The 19,688-nt window shown below is 39.7% G+C and overlaps 1 protein-coding gene across 1 annotated transcript in view; it reads right to left on the reverse strand.

Annotated features, from left to right (window-relative positions):
* Window positions 1–19,688, reverse strand: part of SIM1 (SIM bHLH transcription factor 1) — a 151,365-nt gene that overhangs the window by 4,782 nt on the left and 126,895 nt on the right. The window contains exon 10 of the mRNA XM_073626994.1: window positions 4,832–5,237. Coding sequence (XP_073483095.1) covers window positions 4,832–5,237 — 406 coding nt within the window. The remainder of the gene's footprint in view (window positions 1–4,831; window positions 5,238–19,688) is intronic.

Below are 19,688 nucleotides of genomic sequence, written 5' to 3' on the forward strand. Positions count from 1 at the left end.
TGCCTTCCAGGGGACAGCTTAAGGGCAGCCACCCTATTGCATCACACTGCAGAGCTAAGCAGGTGCAGGGCGCTGCTGACTCCCCACATATTTTGAAAAGTTCTTTGGTGTGGGCCTTTTTTGACACGTGTGCAGCAGATTGCACCGTTGCTGTTTTCAACATATGTCTGAAGCGTATCAAGCGTGGCCAAAACAGCAGCCGCTTGGGCATCACATGCTTGACCAGACATATGACAACCTCCCATGCAGTCTAATGGCAACAGCACTTAAAAACCCACATCAAAGAACAAGGCGTACCTCTCTTTGCTCCTCATCAGCTGGGATCACCAACCCCACTATACCTCCAGTCCTCTCAGAAACCTGCACTGAGAGGAATGAAGGTATAGAAATAGGTGTCCCAAGTACTTGCGGCCAATCTGCTAGCGGTACACCAACATTGGATTTTAGCAGGCAAATTTTACTACCCCAGTTGCTAAACCGTCTAAAGAAATTCGGTCCCAGCCATCCACATGCTCAGCGTCTGAATGCTAGCTTGGCCAATTTGCTAGCACTGCAACTGCTGCTTTTTCAGCTGGTAGACTCTGCCCCCGTTTGTAAATTTGTGGAATGTGCGGTACCTCAGTGGCAGGTTCCCAAACGCCATTTCTTTTCACGGAAAGCCATTCTGGCTCTCTACCAGCATGTGTGGACAGTGGTGTAGTGGGTAGCACTCTCGCCTAGCAGTAAAAAAGGTCGCTGGTTCAAATCCCAACCATGACACAATCTGCCTAGAGTTTGCATGTTCTCCCTGTGCCTGTGTGGGTTTCCTCCGGGTACTCCAGTTTCCTCCCACACTCCAAAGACATGCTTGTAGGTTAATTGGCTTCTGTCTAAATTGCCCCTAGTATATGAATGTGAGTTAGGGACCTTAGATTGTAAGTTACTTGAGGGTAGGGACAGATGTGAATGTACAATGTATGTGTAAAGTGCTGCGTAAATTGACGGTCCTATATAAGTACCTTAAATAATAATAATAATGTGGAAGGCAATGTCTTGGCCTCATTGGACAGGGCGGTCAGGAGTAAGGTACATATTACTGCTGATTCATGGTCCAGCAGGCATGGACAGGGACATTACCTTTTTTCACGGCGCACTGGGTAACTGTGCTGCAGCTGGGAAGGATGCAGGACAGGGTTCAGTATTGTTGGAGCTTGTTCCGCCACCACGCCTCCAAAATGCTAGTGGTGATTCTGCTACAGCTCTCTCCTCCACTCCACTCTCCTCTTCTTCTTACTCTGCAGATTTCTCCTCTGAACCAGCGGTGCTCTTTAGGCGTTCAAGGGGCTACGCAAGCACTCAGGCAAAAAGATGCCATGCGGAGCTTGAGTTGGTCTGCTTAGGGGACAGGAGCCACACTGGGGCAGAGATTCTGTCAGCTCTGCAGGGGCAGGCTCAGAGGTGGTTGACGCCATGCCAGCTTCAGCCAGGAATGGTTGCATGCGACAATGGCACCAACCTCCTCTCTGCCCTCCGACAGGGACACTTGACCCATGTTCCCTGTTTGGCTCACATCCTGAATTTGGTGGTGCAGCCGTTCTTGAGCGGGTAACCTGGCTTACAGGATCTCCTGAGGCAGGCCAGGAAAGTCTGTGGTCATTTCCGCCAGTCATATAATGCCAGTGCTCAGCTGGCTGACATTCAAAGAGAATGCAACCTGCCCAAGAACCGCCTCATTTGTGACATGCCCACCAGGTGGAACATTGGCAATGCTGCAGCAGCTGCACACACAGCAGAGGGCCATCAATGAGTACCTGTGTGAGTATGGCACCAGGACAGGGTCAGGGGAGCCTGGCTTTTTTTCGCCACGCCAGTGGCTACTAATCAAGGATGCATGCACTGTCCTGTCACCATTTGAGGAGGCCACGAGGATAGTGAGCAATGACAGTGCATGCATCAGTGATACTGTCCTTCTTGTCTTCCTGTTGGAGCACATGCTTCGTGGAATAATGGACAGGGCACTTGAGGCAGAACAGCGGAAGGAAGAGGAGGAGTTCCTTACATCTCAAGGCCCCCTTTATCCAGATAGTAGTATTTCTGCAGGCCCGCCAATCACACAGGAAGAAGAGGAGGAGGTGGAGGATTGTGTCAGCATGGAGGTGGAGGATAACACTCAGAATCAGCAGCAGTCTTCAAGGGATCGTTTGCAGTCCCCAGAAACCCATGGAGTTGTACGTGGCTGGGAGGAGGTGGTTGAGGATCATGTGATCCTTAGTGACTCAGAGGAGGCAGGATCAAATGCCTCTGCAAACTTACACTGCATGGCCTCCCTGATCCTGCAAAGCCTGCAAAGCCTGTGAAAGGGCCCTAGGATTAGTGGTATCAAGGAGAGGGATCATTACTGGCTGGCAACCCTTCTTGATCCATGCTACAAGGGTAAGGTTGCAGAACTTATCCAGCCTTCGGAGAGGGGGCAGAGGATGAAACATCTTCGAAAGGCCTTGCAGAAAGGTTTTTGCAATGTGTTTCCAGAGCCTGGGAGGTTACAATTTTATGGTGCTGGACAATGTGTTGCTGAGGCTTCTGAGGCAGAAAAAGCGGTGGAGAAGGTGGCCGGCTGACCGATGCCTTCAGACAATTCTTCAGTCCTCAGCGCCCAGGTTTGATTGGTTCCAGCAACCATCACCAGCGTCTGAATTACATGGTGCAGGAATATCTAGGGGCAAGATCAGACTTGGAGACCTTTCCCGCCAGAACATCCACTGGGTTACTGGGTCTTGAGGATGGACCACTGGCCAGAGCTTGCTCAATGTACAATTGAGCTACTGGCCTGTCCTGCATTCAGCATTCTTTCTGAACGCACATTCAGTGCGCCTGTCCACAAACTCTGTTGATCGGCTCCCATTCATAAAAATTAATCAGTCTTGGATCACCAGCTATCAAGCACCTGATGCTGATGTAACCAATTGATTTTTCTATGGATGTGGGATCCCTTGAAGACTGCATATGCTGAGTGACTATTCTATTATGCTGACTGACTATCCTATTCCTCCTCAATCTTCATGATGATAGCTTCTAGGAATATTTTCGGTTCAGGGCACCACCACCACTGCCTAAGGCCCAATTTTTCTGCCCCTGTTTAACAGGGGCATGTAATTACAATTTTTGATCTAATATTTCACAGAAGGGCCTGTTCCTGTGCTCAACAAAAGTATCTGTGAGGCTTTACAGTGTTGTGCCACCACCGCCTAAGGCCCAATTTTTATGCCCCTGTTTAACAGGGGTGCGTAATTATAATTTTTGATCTAATATTTCACAGCAGGGCCTGTTCCTGCACTCAACAAAAGTATCTGTGAGGCTTTACAGTGTTGTGCCACCACCACCTAAGGCCCAATTTTTATGCCCCTGCTTAACAGGGGCGCATAATTACAATTCTTGATATAATATTTCACAGCAGGGCCTGTTCCAGTGACCACCAAGAGTAACTGTGAGGGCTTACAGTGTTCTGGTACCACCAACACCTAAGGCCCAATTTTCCACAGAGTGTATAGGGCAGGCCGTATAGTATATACAACCGGTCCCCTATTTTCAAACATCCCACTTACAAACGACTCCTACTTAGAAACGGAGGAAGACAACAGGAAGTGAGAGGAAATCTATCCCTAGGAAGGGAAATTCTCTCCTGTAAGAGTTAATATGGGAAAAAGGTGTCTCCACTGATGCTTTATCACCAATCCTTGTTTCCCTAATAACCCCAAATTTTCTAAATCCAATTGTCATTTGGACAGAAAGTGAGGTGAAATCTTCTGAACAGGGGCACAGACAGCAAAACAAATGTTACAGGGGTGATGATAACCCTTCCCTATGTTATCCAAAAAGCTTAAAAATAGATTTTTTGGCTGAAGCCACACTTACAAAATGTACCTGTTCCAAATTACAAACAGATTCAACTTAAGAACAAACCTACAGTCCCTATCTTGTTTGTAACCCGTTGACCGCCTGTACACTGCTGCTGTTCAGAGTATATAGGGCCTGGGGGCCCCACACCTTTATTTTTTTAATTGGTGCGGGGTTCCCCTTAATATTCATACCAGACCCAAAGGGCCTGGTAAGGGGCTGGGGGGGGCAACATTACATTCCCACACAAGCAGTTTTAAATGACTTTTATTCCTTTACAAATGTCATTTTTTGCAGGGACTGTTCTAAACACGGGAAAAAATGTGCCAATTTACAGGCATACTATAGTCACCCCCCAGACACAATATTTAAAGGAATATTTCACTTTTATTGTTTCACTTTAAGCATTATTAAAATCACTGGTCCCGAAAAAACGGCCTGGGTCCCCAAACACTTTTTATGACAATAACTTGCATATTAGCCTTTAAAATTAGCACTTTAGATTTTTTACGTTGGAGTCCCATAGACTTTAATGGTGTTCGCACAAATTTTTTGCCTGTTCACATGTTCTGCCGCGAACCGAACTGGGGGGTGTTCGGCTCATCCCTACTAAGTAGTTTATAGATTCCCCATATGGTATGAACCATGTCTGAGCCCCCATGTGTACCTTACTCAAAGGTATGCCAAACAAAATATGTTGGGATGAGCCATTATGTCTATGTTTGCATAGGTGTTAAAAACCCCAGCATAAGAGGTAGTACTGTGAAGCAGCTGTTTAGAACAGTGTACAATGAACAATATTGGTGTTGCAGGAAACTCCCAGGTGGTAATTGCCAAACAGTGGGAAATGGTGAAGAATTGTAAATTCATAGACACCCATTTAGACACCCATATCACAAGGCAATACGAAAGCAGGACATCTATTATATTATTATCTTTTATATCAATTTTGCCTTACCATGTAACCTGTGAACTGAAGTTATATGAGGCATAGAGTTCTCGTATCCATCTCTACTTTCTGGAGAGGATTTTGGCACTGGCAGAGCAGAACGGGATCCCCACCATGTCTCTCTCCCAGTTTGTGGGCTTCCAAGAAAGTATCTACCAGCTTCACATCTGCCACTCTCACAGGACTGGCTATGGTTGTGTCTATCATCACTTAATCTTGAATGGTCAAGAGCAAATCCAAAACACAGAGCACTTCGGTCTGGATATTGTCGATATGCACAAGAGACATCATGCTGTTGGGAGCTTGGTCTTTCTATAGGTTCTAAAAGCTGTGGTGAAGCAGTGTCAGTTAGAGGGCTTCCACCCCATTGACTGTCATGGTCCGACTCAGATCTTTCTGTATGGAAACTTGAATACTGCAAAAATATTACAAAAAAAAAAGTTATTTTGAGCTACATTTCACTGATTATTAGTGTAAAATATAAAGGGCTTTTCTCCTTACATAAAACATGAACTCATAAGTCAATCCACTCCATGCTACAACATGTAGGTTATGATTTACTGAAGAAGTAAATTTTGCCCTGGTGCCTCTTCACTTAAGTTGTAAGGAATTTAAAATAATTTCATGGAATCTGGAGGTAATAGAAGCAAAATGACTCCCTTAGTAAATCAGTCCCACAGCATATTCACTCTGCTTGTATTCTGCATTTGGTTGCTTATTCTTAAATGTTTTACATTGACTTGATAGTGCAAATACATGAAGGACAATGTATTAAATCTAGAATAGTGTTTTTGATAATCTTGATATATAAATTTTAAAGAGAAAGATGGAGAAAGAAAATTTTATATTACATCGCTCTGTCTGACTTGCTTTTAAAATGCAATGGGGGTTATTACTAAAACTGGAGAGTGCAAAATCTGGTGTAGCTCTGCACAGAAACCAATCAGCTTCCAGGCTTTATTGCTAAAGCTTAATTGAACAAGCTGAAGTTAGAAGCTGATTGGCAACCATGCACAGTTGCACCAGAATCTGAGTGCTCTAGCTTTAGTAAATCTCCCCCAGAGTGAGGAGCTCACAGTGTGCAGTGAAATCAGAGTAATAATTTTCAGTACAGGCTTGCAAGACTGAAGGTAAGACTGGAGTTCAGCTTTAGGAGAAAATTAGAATTGTATTTTGGAACTGAAAAATATCTTACATTAGGTTCCCAAAGAACGCAACTAAGGTGTTTTGCTTTATTACACAATATACTGTATAGTATGTTTGCATTATGTTTAACATTGCACTACAGGAGCTGTTCTTTGCTACAGTGCCATTTTAACACAGCATCTGTTTTAGGTGGCTATGGCGGGCCCCATCCCTGGGCTTCTAGCTCTTTAAGGCCTTGTTTACACTTGTGTTTGGGGTCAGAAAAAATGTCCAGTTAAGCCATGTATTTACTACCCCCAAACTGCTCCCCCTTAAGTTGCAAAGGCAGCAGACAGGGGTGTACATATGACATAGCAAAAATTATCTCCAGCAGTACCATCCCCCAAATGTGACTCAATAGTGGCTGGTGAAGGGTTTAAGGGGTTAAAACAGGAGATAAGGAGGCAATATAATGCCTCCTCCCCACCTGCCAAATGCCCTCTGAAGAGTGATCAAAACACAGATCGCTTTTCAGAGGCCACCACTTGTGTAAATGAGCCCTGACTCCATAAGACCACAATATGAATGTAATTTCTGATGGTGACATGATTTCCTGTCTACAGGGCAGAAAGGATCTAACTGACAATGGATAAAACACATTTTTAAAAACTAAGAGCATAACAAAATGAAATAAGTAATATTATATTTGTGGTTAGCCTTACAGCCTAATGCTGTATATGATTAGTGGGGTTTATTACTAAAGAAGTAGAGATGCTTCAATTGTCAAAGTAAAATTTCACTTTGCAAAGTGAATGTTCACTGAGCTTAGTAAATAATGTACAGTGGTGTTCACTTTAACCGGTTCAATACCCCCTTCCTTCCCAGACCAATTTTTAGTTTTCAGCACTGTCGCATTTTAAACGACAATTGCGTGGTCGTGCGATGTTGTACCTAAACAAAATTGACGTCCTTTTTTCCCCCACAAATAGAGCTTTCTTTTGGTGGTGTTTGATCACCTCTGCGGTTTTTATTTTTTGCGCTATAAACAAAAGAAGAGCGACAATTTTGAAAAAAACACAATATTTTTTACTTTTTGCTATAATAAATATCCCAATTTAAAAAAAAAAAACAAATTTTTTCCTCAGTTTCGGCCGATACGTATTCTTCTACATATTTTTGGTAAAAAAAATCACAATAAGCGTATATTGATTGGTTTGCGCAAAAGTTATAGCGTCTATAAAATACGGGATAGATTTATGACATTTTTTTAAAAAAATTATTTATTTATTTATTTTTACTAGTAATAGCGGCGATCGCAATTTTTTTCATGACTGCGACATTATGGCGGACACATCGGACACTTTTGACACATTTTTTGGGACCATTCACATTTATACAGCGATCAATGCTATAAAATTGCATTGATTACTGTGTAAATGTGACAGGCAGTGAAGGGGTTAACCACTAGGGGGCAGGGAGGGGTTAAATGTGTTTCCTAGGGAATGCTTCTAACTGTAGGGGGAGGGGACGCACAAGGGGAGGAGACGATCAGTGTTCCTTCGTTCTGGGAACACAGATCGCTCTCCTCTGAGCTGACAAGACGTGGATCTCTGTGTTTACACACAGAGATCCACGGTCCGGCCCGGTTAACGGGCAATCGCAGGTGCCCAGCGGACATCGCGGCCGCCGGGCACACGCACAGGGTCCCGAGCAACGCGGCGCGCGCGCGCCCCCTAGGCGGCCGGGAACCCGAGGCCGTCATATGACGTCCACCCAGGATGGGAGATCCCATCTGTGAATGTCATTTGTCTATGGCCGGGTAGGGAAGCGGTTAATCAACCAATCAGGTGCTAGCAAAAATATTTTTTTTTATTTACCTTACACATAACTCACTACCTAAACTTTCTCTTTTCCAAAGTGAATCTTCACATGTACATGACCTCTACTTCTTTAATAAATCAACCCCAATCATTTCCAAAGAAACCTTATTATGGATTAATAAGCCTGCATGAAACTACCTATTGATCTGATGACTCTTTTAAGAAGATGCACCAAGACATTTGCTCGTGTCTGCGCAAAAATATCCAACAAAGACACTCACATAGCTATACAAAATGCAAACGTAAATTATTTGAAGACTAAAAATTGTTTTTGAAATATAACTATGAAATATAGATATGTACTTTATGTATTTTTGCATAAAATGTATCAAATCTCACAAATGTATTTAAATCATAAAAATGTTTTAGACTGTGGTTCATCTTTAAAGAACTTTTGAAGATGAAAAGGACAGGATAAAACAAACTTGAGCTCTTACAGAAAGAATAAAATTCCTTTATCTGAGATTATAGCAGCAGCACTTAAATTTTCCTTGTTAATGTGTACCTGCCACAGATGTCTTCTACTCTGACCAGATGGTGACTATTAAATCACTTTTATCTTATGTTTTACTAATGTAAGCCTGAAAGCAAAAATATGTTTTTTGCATTGAGTATTATAGTATAACGCAGATGGCAGAAGCCTTCTTTAAAGTAACACATATAAACCATAAAAGTAAAACACATGTAATATTATTTAATATGTTCTCTGTATTTGAAATGGATTAAAAACATATGGCCAAGCAAGCATTTGTATAGTTGTGTACTAGACAATATTTAGCCCCTTCCTGCTGGCTGAACGTACATATGTGGCAACAATGAGTGAGCTTTATGCCATGCTGTCACATATGCATATCTGTTTTGTGCTGGCGTTCAGTCATTAGCCAATACAAAGGCTGAGATGCTACTAGCCATCTTAGCCTTTGCACTGGGTGCAAGAGGACCCTTTTCACTTCTTCAAGCGCCCAACAGGAAGCAAAGGAATGTGAGGGGGGATATTAAGTAACCTATCTGCTATATTTTGGAGCAAGCAAGGTATTATACCTATCCCTGGTGGACTGATAATGTGTTTTTTGGAAAAACAGGATCTCCAAACTGATTTGGAGATATCAAACTAGATTGTATATTCAGGAGCAATGTTGACCTACTTCTTCATTGTGTGGTTTCTCAGAGATTCATTATAGAAAGTCCGGCATGAGATTCTAGAAGGTTCCCACTCTTTAGTTATCACACTGACAATCTTTATTGCCTAAATTGATTAGTAAGAACTGCCATAGTGATATTTTTCATTGCATTAATTTTTCAAGTGTTTAAGAATAACATAGTGGAAAGTGGAGTATGAGAAACTTTGAGAAACCCATGTCCTGTCCTCTAATAAATCACTGCATCACGTGAATGGCAAAGAGATGCACAGGACTTAATTATCATTTCACTATAAGCAGGAATAGCAACTCAGTCCCCATTATTTAAGGCAGGTAAAACTGAAGAAAGCCCACTGTCGATTTCTATGCCTCTTCTCACTGTATTGGCATATTTGAGGAAGAAAGCCTATTATTCCTAGAGCCCCTCTTGAAATAACTACATGATGGAAACAGGCATACAGGCTCACAGCTTTCTTGCTATAGAAATAACAGCCACCAGGTGATGAGAGGACACACTAGGGGTTATTTACTAAAACTGGAGAGTGCAAAATCTGGTACTGCTCAACACAGAAACCAATCAGCCTCCAGGTTTTATTGCCAAGGCTTAACTGATTAAGCTAAAGTTAGAAGCTGATTGGATACTATGCAAAGCTGCACCAGATTCTGAGTGCACACATTTTTGTAACCCCCCCCCCCCATCATTTTGTAAATTTAAAAAAGTTTAAAAGTAAAAAAAATCTACAAAAAATAGCAGATGAAGTGGGCCATGGGATCAGATGAAAAATCATCAATTGGGCAATAATAATCATTTTGCATCATAGGAAATGATAGAAGTAATATTTAATAGCTAGCAAACTGTGATGCTGGCTCATTTTTGCCATGTTTTTAGATTTGAATGAAAAATTTTTTTGAATATTTTTGCTTGCAATATTGTTCCATTTGCCTACTTATTTTGTACCTAAAATCACTAAAGGAGACTTACAATTAAAAATAGCAGAGGTATTTTTTTAAAACTCACCCTGTACTATATACAGTAGGTAAAAGTAGTCAACTGAAAATTAAATATTTCTTGTAATACTAGTATTTGTACAGTATTTGTACATTCCTCCATGACAATTGACAAGGTGTGTGTTTCATGGTTTCTGCCAAAGCACAATATTTTGAAAGACTGACTTCAAGAAAGGATTCAGACAGAATCACTGAGTGGGAAGTTCAAACTGCATATAACCTCTCCAAGATCCTCCAGCAGAGGACATGATGCACATTCAAGATGACTGGTTGCCACTCCTTTCTTCTCTTGGACAGAGAATGATCATGTAACTGCTCCTTGTAGTTCCTGCTAGGCTGTGCTGATTTATTTAAGTTAGTTCAGCCTAGAGTGGGAGGATCCTATCTATAGTTGGTGGCTATGTGGAAGGTGACAGAGGAGGAGAGAACTCTTCCTTTGCCGCTCTAATAGTCACCCCCTCAAAAACCCACTCAAAAGTATTAATGGAAAATATAGTCCTTTGCAGTACACCCTAGGTCTATCCCTAAGAATGTGATGTAGGTACATCCCTCCTCTCAGAGATGCCTGGAATTTGCTCAGACAACGATAGATATTGCAATGGATAAAAAGACATATTTTACCATTGTTTGGTTTTATTCTAATCTGTTAAATCTTGAGATAAGTATTTCACTTTTGAAATTTAGATTTATTGCCAATTGTAACTATTACTTTGTAAAAAGTCAGTAAAAGAAAAACATATTTTGGGCTAAATAAAAAGATACTCTGAAAATTGTATTGTGCATTTTCACATGGAATGAGGATGCTGACAGTGGAAAGACGGAGCAATGCTAGAGGTCAGCTTTAAAGAACACACTTATCTTATCAATATGTGTTCATGTAATAAAACCTTTTTTAAGTGTAATTTCAACATTTTTAGATACATAAGGACATCATTTTGGTCATATTGCAGGTTGAAAACAGCAAAGAATGGTGGTGGTCTGAGCTGTCAAAACGAAATTGTTTTATTCATAGCAAGGAATATCTATTTTTTATTTAATATAATAACTTAATTTGACAAGGTATGCTAGATTTTTTTTGTATAGGCCCATGTTAGCATCTCCTTATACAATCAATTTTCTGGACAAAACGACTGCTACATGCTCACCAAATGTCAAATTAGAAAGGGGAAGAGTATAGGGATTATGGCGGTGCCAAGAGAAACAATGTACAAACCTTGAAGATTAAAATTAATATTGTTTATTTAACAAAAATCATTAAAAATTAGACATGGAATACACATAAGCAAGGTGTGCAGGAAATTCTAAAATCAATTCTGTAGCAAAAATATTTCACATGACTTGGCCTGATAATTGTGGCGGCCCGTTCAGTGAGTAGGTATTTAAATGCCCGACATGTTTTGCCAGTATTGGCTTCTTCAAGGACAGTTGTTTGATACCTAAAAACGCTACAGAGCTTTCTATAAAGAGAAATATAACAATCAATAATTGTTTTAGAAAATAATAGAAACCTTCGCGCCAGTGGTGTCGATAGCAGATACTATATATGAATTACATATACTGGTGGTACATCTAGTAAGAAAACATTCCCAACAATAAAAAAAAATTGTGGAAATATGTAAACAATCAGTGTAAGCTGCTCCCTAATTTTTGAATAATCAAAAAAATAGATAATCAAAAAAGATGTAAGAAAGATAGGGGGCGCTAGATACCATAATAATCAAGTGCTCTAAATAAATATATCTCCTGCATTACCAAGAAAATGGAAATGTAAGAAAGCTAGGGGGCGCTAGATACCATACTATTCAAGTGCTCTAAATAGATATATCTCCTGCATTACCAAAAAAATGAAAATCATAATAATGACAAATCATAATTAGATTACACATTGAAGTGCCCACAATAGTGAAAAAAATATATATAGTGATTGATTGTCCACATAAAAAAGTGATAGAAGTAGTTGAAGTGATATCTTTCAATATTATCCCAATCTTGTTGCTGAAAACAAAAGGTTTTCCATCACCAAAGAAAAAATAAGAAAGGAAAAACACCTCGAAGTAGTAGATATCTGCTTACCAGATACCAATGACTCCTTTAGTTAAAAAGAGAGTCACTAGCGCTTGTGCCTGCTCACATGGATGGCCGGACTGTGGTTGGTATTATAGGCATGGATCGTTCCCGTCAAGCTCATTCAAGATAGGATAAGGATACATAGGAAACAAAAACAGTCTCCATAGCGTAAAACCATTTATTAAAAAAGTAAACAAATTAAAAAGCCAAATGGCCGCTTACATTGGTGGGTGCCTACCAGGCACTGGGGTTGCTTGCATGTCAGGGTGACTTCGCAGTCAGAAATAGCCTTTCATGTCTCCTCCACGCTGGCGTGCGTTCCAGCTTACACAGGGGGGCAGCCAAAGGATCCGGATATTGTTGGGTGATAGGACATGTGACCACGTACCGCTCCGACGTACGTTTCGTAGTAAAACGTCTTCCCTTTTTAATTTGTTTACTTTTTTAATAAATGGTTTTACGCTATGGAGACTGTTTTTGTTTCCTATGTATCCTTATCCTATCTTGAATGAGCTTGACAGGAACGATCCATGCCTATAATACCAACCACAGTCCGGCCATCCATGTGAGCAGGCACAACCCTGCACAAGCGCTAGTGACTCTCTTTTTAACTAAAGGAGTCATTGGTATCTGGTAAGCAGATATCTACTACTTCGAGGTGTTTTTCCTTTCTTATTTTTTCTTTGGTGATGGAAAACCTTTTGTTTTCAGCAACAAGATTGGGATAATATTGAAAGATATCACTTCAACTACTTCTATCACTTTTTTATGTGGACAATCAATCACTATATATATTTTTTTCACTATTGTGGGCACTTCAATGTGTAATCTAATTATGATTTGTCATTATTATGATTTTCATTTTTTTGGTAATGCAGGAGATATATCTATTTAGAGCACTTGAATAGTATGGTATCTAGCGCCCCCTAGCTTTCTTACATTTCCATTTTCTTGGTAATGCAGGAGATATATTTATTTAGAGCACTTGATTATTATGGTATCTAGCGCCCCCTATCTTTCTTACAATAATTGTTTTAGAACAATTAATACAACAAAGTACAAAAAAGAAAGATATATATACATACACACATATGTTTGCGAGCTGTGTATGTATATATATCTTTCTTTTTTGTACTTTGTTGTATTAATTGTTCTAAAACAATTATTGATTGTTATATTTCTCTTTATAGAAAGCTCTGTAGCGTTTTAGGTATCAAACAACTGTCCTTGAAGAAGCCAGTACTGGCGAAACATGTCGGGCATTTAAATACCTACTCACTGAACGGGCCGCCACAATTATCAGGCCAAGTCATGTGAAATATTTTTGCTACAGAATTGATTTTAGAATTTCCTGCACACCTTGCTTATGTGTATTCCATGTCTAATTTTTAATGATTTTTGTTAAATAAACAATATTAATTTTAATCTTCAAGGTTTGTACATTGTTTCTCTTGGCACCGCCATAATCCCTATACTCCTCCCCTTTCTAATTTGATTTTCAAACTACAGGGATGAGGTGCCTTATCACACCAAGGGTTGCCCAGCCAGATTCTTATATTTGAAGCTCACCAAATGTCTTTCAGTAAAAAATTTACATATATTAACCATACATATCCTGATTTTTGCAAATGTTGTAACCGAAAGGAGCACTCCCAAAGACAACTGGAAACAGAAGTTGCTGAAAACCAATGCAATCAGTCTAAAGGTGCTGACAGACATTAGTGAATACTCGTGAATTGGGCTGTTTACAGTCAGATCTGGAAACATTTATATGTCTCTAGGTCTTCCCTGATGCCAAAGCTTCATAAGGGAAAAAAATCTATCAGAAGGATGGGTTTTCCTAGCCAATTGCTACTGTTTTCCGACATGACATGACAGTGCCTCCAATTGTGCAAACTTGCAACGCAAAGTTTGCACCACGATTCTTGTGTTTGTAGGCCTCTTAAGAGTGGCAGAATAGTCATTCCAAACTGCCTGTCTGTCTGTAACCTTAGTGTTTCTACACTAATTCAAAAAGCTTGTCAAAATTAATTTCTGATTGAAGTAGGAAAAGACTTTAGCACCTATCTGGTCTTTCTTGCGCCTCTGAATTTTGGTGAGTACCTGCCCAACCACTCTGATATGGGCATCACCGGAATACATATGGTAATATGAAGAAAACTGATGACATGATAAAAACGCAGCCTGTTTCTCAGTTGCACTCCCCACATGTGACAATGTGCCAGAGTGGAAAAAAATCAAAATATCAACCTTCAGGACAACAGGAAAGGGAAAGGGGATCCGGTTTTGCTATATGTTACCAAAAATGGAGAAATGTTATACTGTATGTGGAATTAAAGAGTGATACCATATTAACATTTAAAAAAGCAATAGATTTTAAACATTTAAACAAAAGTAAAAATTGTATGTATTGGTTAAATGGTAATCTATGACCGTAAAGTCTCTTAACTGCTCTTGCTAAAGGTTATTTATTACTGCTTTAGAACAATTCAAAGAAAGTGATTTAAAATGACATTTGTTACATATCAAAGATATTAACATGAAGTCAGAACCTTTAAAAATGTGCTTCCCATAAAACATAGGTATTTGCGCAGACAACGGTTTATCAAAGACTTCTGTAGAAATTCTGAGCTACATGTAATCATTCATTCATCTAAATCCTTCAAATCAACTGAAAATATGGCTATTGTAGAGAAAACTCAGCACCGTATCATGTGTATTGTGACTGAATATGATTCAGGATGATCTCAATAAATATGTGCAGACTTTCTTTGAAGATTCATGTTCTTAAAATATTTAATGGCAAATCTTATTTTTTTAATTGGTCAGTTTAAAGAAAAAGTGATTAAGATAGTTTGCTTGAACACATATACATTTGCATATCTGGTGGGCCCTAAAATAAGGAGGAATAAAAAAGCTTATGTTAAGGGAGAACTGTAGAAATAGCAATTTAACAAAATCACATTGCAATTTAACAAAATCACATTGATATTTCAAATGAGCAATCTACTGTCTGTTTGAATAAGAATGCACTAAGATCTTTTTCTCCAGTCTACCCTTTCCCTATTGTGGGTGCCATTGTTAGCAAGCCTAAAGCTGGCCATATATGGATAGAATTTCAAACAAAAATTCTTAGGAAAAATCTAAGAAATATGTATCCAAAAATTCTCAGAACATTGGTTTGTCATTCAAAAGATTGTGTTTGCTTGCAACTTTTGATTTTAGAATAAATGGACTTTGCCAAATGAAAACCACATACATTGTTAGAAATTTGTTTCTTTGAAAAAAAAATTCCATCCTGCTTCTTCAAAATTTCTCACCACTGTAGTTAAAAACGAACATTGATTTGACCCACTAATAATTGGAAAAACAAGCAAACTTTTGTTTCACTTTCATTTCCTAAGAATTTTCGGTCTAAATTCTACCCATCTATGGCCATCTCTAGTCATTAAAAATTCTAAAAAACCTAGCACATCCAGCATGCCATTTTACTTCCCTTTGTACACGAGTGGGCTGAGCTTGTTCCCTACAGACATTAGTTCTGTGTGCATAAGCATAAAATTATGGTCTTAAAAGACCTTGTAAGTAAGATGTTGGCAATATCTTTAGACAAATAGCGCCAGGACCACTGTTTTCTGGCTGACAGCACTGCCTCTGTTTCTGAAACCCTCCTAATATGAGCATTAGTGTCTGGGAGAGGGAATGTGTGAGACACAAAGGAGCATTAAGTTCAGTCAGGGAAGGTTGAGCATCACATAGTAACAGGATTTGATACTTGTTTAGACTGTCATATGGGAGACTTTAGCACAAGCAGGCACAATCACGTACATGTATGTCATGTGCCTACACCGGCTTTAGGAGCCCCCCATGACCCATGTGTCCTGCAGACACGACGGATTGCAGAACCCAGTACTCAGGCCCAGTGATCAGGTGATCTCTATGCAATCACATGATCACAGTGTCAACAAAGCTGTTGTGAATGAATTAATTCCTAACAGGTATGTTGTCTATGCAATGATTTGCCCACAGCTATCACCCAGATAGCAAGCAGTTGAGTTGCAAGTTTGAAAATGACTTGCTAAACTAGACTTCCCAGGGTTCACAAGTATGTTAACAAAAATAGACAAAAATACAGCGCTCAATGGGACCAGTAGAAAAGAACTATTGCTGATGGTATAATCAATAAAGTTTCTTCCAGAAGTTTGCAGCTGCACTGGTGTCCAGCTATTCCTTGCATAATTGTTATGACATGACAAAAGTTTCTAATGACAGCCAGTTTTAGCGCTTCAGAACTCTTTTTGTTTTCTGTTCACAAGTTTGTTGTACAATTGTAGCAAATCTGTATTACATGATTCCAGATCCACTTTATTCCTGTGACACATATGTGTACCAATCTGGGTGGAGTGAGCTGCTGAGGCCCTACAAACCACAGATACCACATGCAGACTACGAGGAGAGATACCAGGAACTATCCCAGAATATCTATACATGCCCATTATCCCTGCAGGGGTTCAGGGAGCTGGTGAGTAGGGACCCATCAGGGGGAGCACAGAAGTCACTTGATTCTCTGAACACAAGAGTCACTTGAGCGCTTTGGACTTTTTTTTTTTTTTTGCTGGTTAATTTGTATATATTTTATATATATATATTTTATATTTTTCATCTTTATGCTGATTTTTTCTTTTACGGTTTATGACTACACATATGTGTCACTGGACTTTGCTGGTTTTTGGGTTTTATACATATATATTTTTGTACATTTTATAATGTATAAAATGTATACTGTATACATTTTTGATTTTTTGGACAATAGGTTTTTGATGGTATATGGACCCCATGAGGTTTTTTTCTTAATGCTATTCTTATGCACGCATATATATGTGAGGTTTATTGGGATCCACTTAATATTTATTTTTATTTGTGTATTGTAGAATTTTTTCTATTTTTCCTTTCTTGCACACATTGGTATGGATGCACAGAGCCTGCACTCCGGCCAACTAAACCTCCCGCACATGCAGTCACCACTGGCATGCACATTGCCACTATATTTATGCTTATATGTTAGCCAGTAGGTAGCGCCACCAACCCCACACCTGCACATCATTACTTTCTTCAGTTCCATCTCAGGGACTGATTAGGAGAGGCTGCAACCTGTTATAATATTGTTATAATATTGTTGCTATCCTGAGCGCTGAGTTTTTCTCTATATTTTCATTTACATAAATGGCTTCCCCACTCAGGTATTTCATGCGAGTCACAAAGTACATCATGAAATGCAAGAGTCTCTACACTGTGTAAGATTGGGGTGATCAGACTCAAGCAGTAGGTGCGTTTTCAATGAGTGCGGCAGATCAAAACTGTATTATTATGGGCATGGTAGCCCACTTTTATTTAAAAGCACAGAAAAGTTTACAAAGACGTCAGTACCCATGCAGGGGGTTCCACCATTACTGTATCTTGCTCATTCAAAATACTTCAGCCTCCTGACTTACATTCTTGCCACACAGCTGCTTCAGGCCTTTAGCCTAGGCCTTAGGTCTGCTCCTCAGACCAAAAGTGTTTCAAGTCAAGCTCTCTCCTAGCTTACTCCCGATCAACTCCTTGCTGCTCTGTCACACACTACATCTGCCTCCTGCAGACATGCATGCTTTGGCTGCACCCATGCAGCCTCTGACTCCTGCAGAGGCATGGGAGTCCACCTGACTCCCATACACAGACTTCCTGTCTGTTGAGTGAGGCCCTGAGCCATAGTCAGGTCATAACTAAATAGCCCAGCACACAGCTTTGCAATCAGGGTACCTGTCTCTCCATAATCTGGTATAAACCAGCAATCTTCTAGGTAACACAGGGTCCCACTGCCACAACTGGCATATCAGGGCCCTTCCTGCTTGGTCCATGAATCAAAGTCCACGATCCCACGATTCTCTACTATAGAAAAATAAAAAAATGTTTTTAATAATCTTCTTACCCTGTTGCCCTCACTGCTTAATTCATATTTCAAAGCCCCCCTGTTTTTCTGTCATACTGTTGTACCCTGTAGTTTTTTATACTGTATACTGTACCTAAGATCCATTTTTTTCATTGACCTCCCTTTCTGGTCTTCTGTTAAAACAATGATGTTCTGTTTTGATTAAACTGCCTGATGGCTGTGTTCATTTAACAAGGATTCACAAATATTTCCCATCTAATCACCAGTACACTGCCTTGTCATTGTCAATCCATATAGCTATATCCGACGGCAGTAAGCATATGAACAAAAACTGACAGGCTGGTCGTACTGAAGTCAATCGGTAGATTGACTTTACTACAATCAGGCTACCCATAGATGGATGAAAATTTGGCTGGTTCCTGTTTAACTGGCCGAATTTTGATCTGTCTACTGCTGGCTTAACTTATTCTACCTTGGCCAAATGTTTATATTGTATGTAAAAGAAAGAAAATCTCTAGATTTATCATCAACATAAATGCACCAAGATCCCTTAGTGAGATTTTCTTGAGTAAATATAGTCAAAAATTACTATACAAGTTGTTTTTTTAGGAATAGCAGAGTAAATACCTTGTATCCTTTACATGGCCCTTATACCACTACAAAATAAAATCGTTTTTATACATTTTCCTGTGACTGGAGCTTTATTGAAAGGAGAATATACTTGCACTTTACAAACATTTGGTATACTATTATCCTATGTGATTAACTAGCCATTTTGATATTGGGCTATTGCTGTAAATCTGTTCTGATGCATTTAATTATCCTATATCTTATTATTTGGATATTACCTATAACTGATGATTACTTACTAGCCATATGAAATATCAATTAAAGTACTGGTTATTCATTAAAATGCAATGTACTTTAAAAGTACTAATAGTTAATATCAGCCCCTTATAAGCTTTTATAATAATTTTGTGTGGGGGCTGTGTTTGCTGTGAGTAGGCAGGGATAATTGTGAGAGGGTTACAATATGTGAGAGTCCCTTTGTTAAGTATAGTGTTACAATAACAGAACAGGGTTAAAACCTATAGTGTTATTGTAACTTGTAACAGGGTTTACAGTTTAAACTATCACTGTATAGCTAGAGGTAACCATGTTTTCCCACATTAGTAATGTGATTTTGTGTACATCCTGTTGTATGTACTGGAGGTAGTATAGGAGATGATAGGGAAATAGAGAAAATGGGGTCGGTGGTAGGTAACTGGATTACATTTAGAAGGAAGGGTAGAGGGAAAAGGGTTATAGAGGCTAGTCAAAAGTTGACACATCCTGAATCAGTTCAGGAGTAGTATTGCTGGAGCAGACTACCTCCTCTACCATCCAAGGGAATGATGGTAGAAGATAATGATGGGAACAGGTGTGTAGGCGAAGAGAGGCAGATACTGGTGGTAGCCAATACATCCATCTTCATAATGGGATTACTCACTTCATCATAGAGTGTTTGCCCTTTACTGCTTACAGAGAAGCTGCTCAGACCATGCTACCTTTGAATCTATGCCTAGACAGCCAAGACAGCAGAGGGAAGGTGTCAGACTCCTATAGTCTGCATTTGGAGGACCACAGTGAAAGTTGAGGCCCATGGAATTTGCTATCTTTGATGATGAGCTCTACAATATATTCCCAGAGGAAAGCAGTAAGGGTTGCAGTCTCCATTA

Source organism: Aquarana catesbeiana, linkage group LG04 (assembly GCF_042186555.1).
Source record: "Aquarana catesbeiana isolate 2022-GZ linkage group LG04, ASM4218655v1, whole genome shotgun sequence".
Classification (NCBI taxonomy): domain Eukaryota; kingdom Metazoa; phylum Chordata; class Amphibia; order Anura; family Ranidae; genus Aquarana; species Aquarana catesbeiana.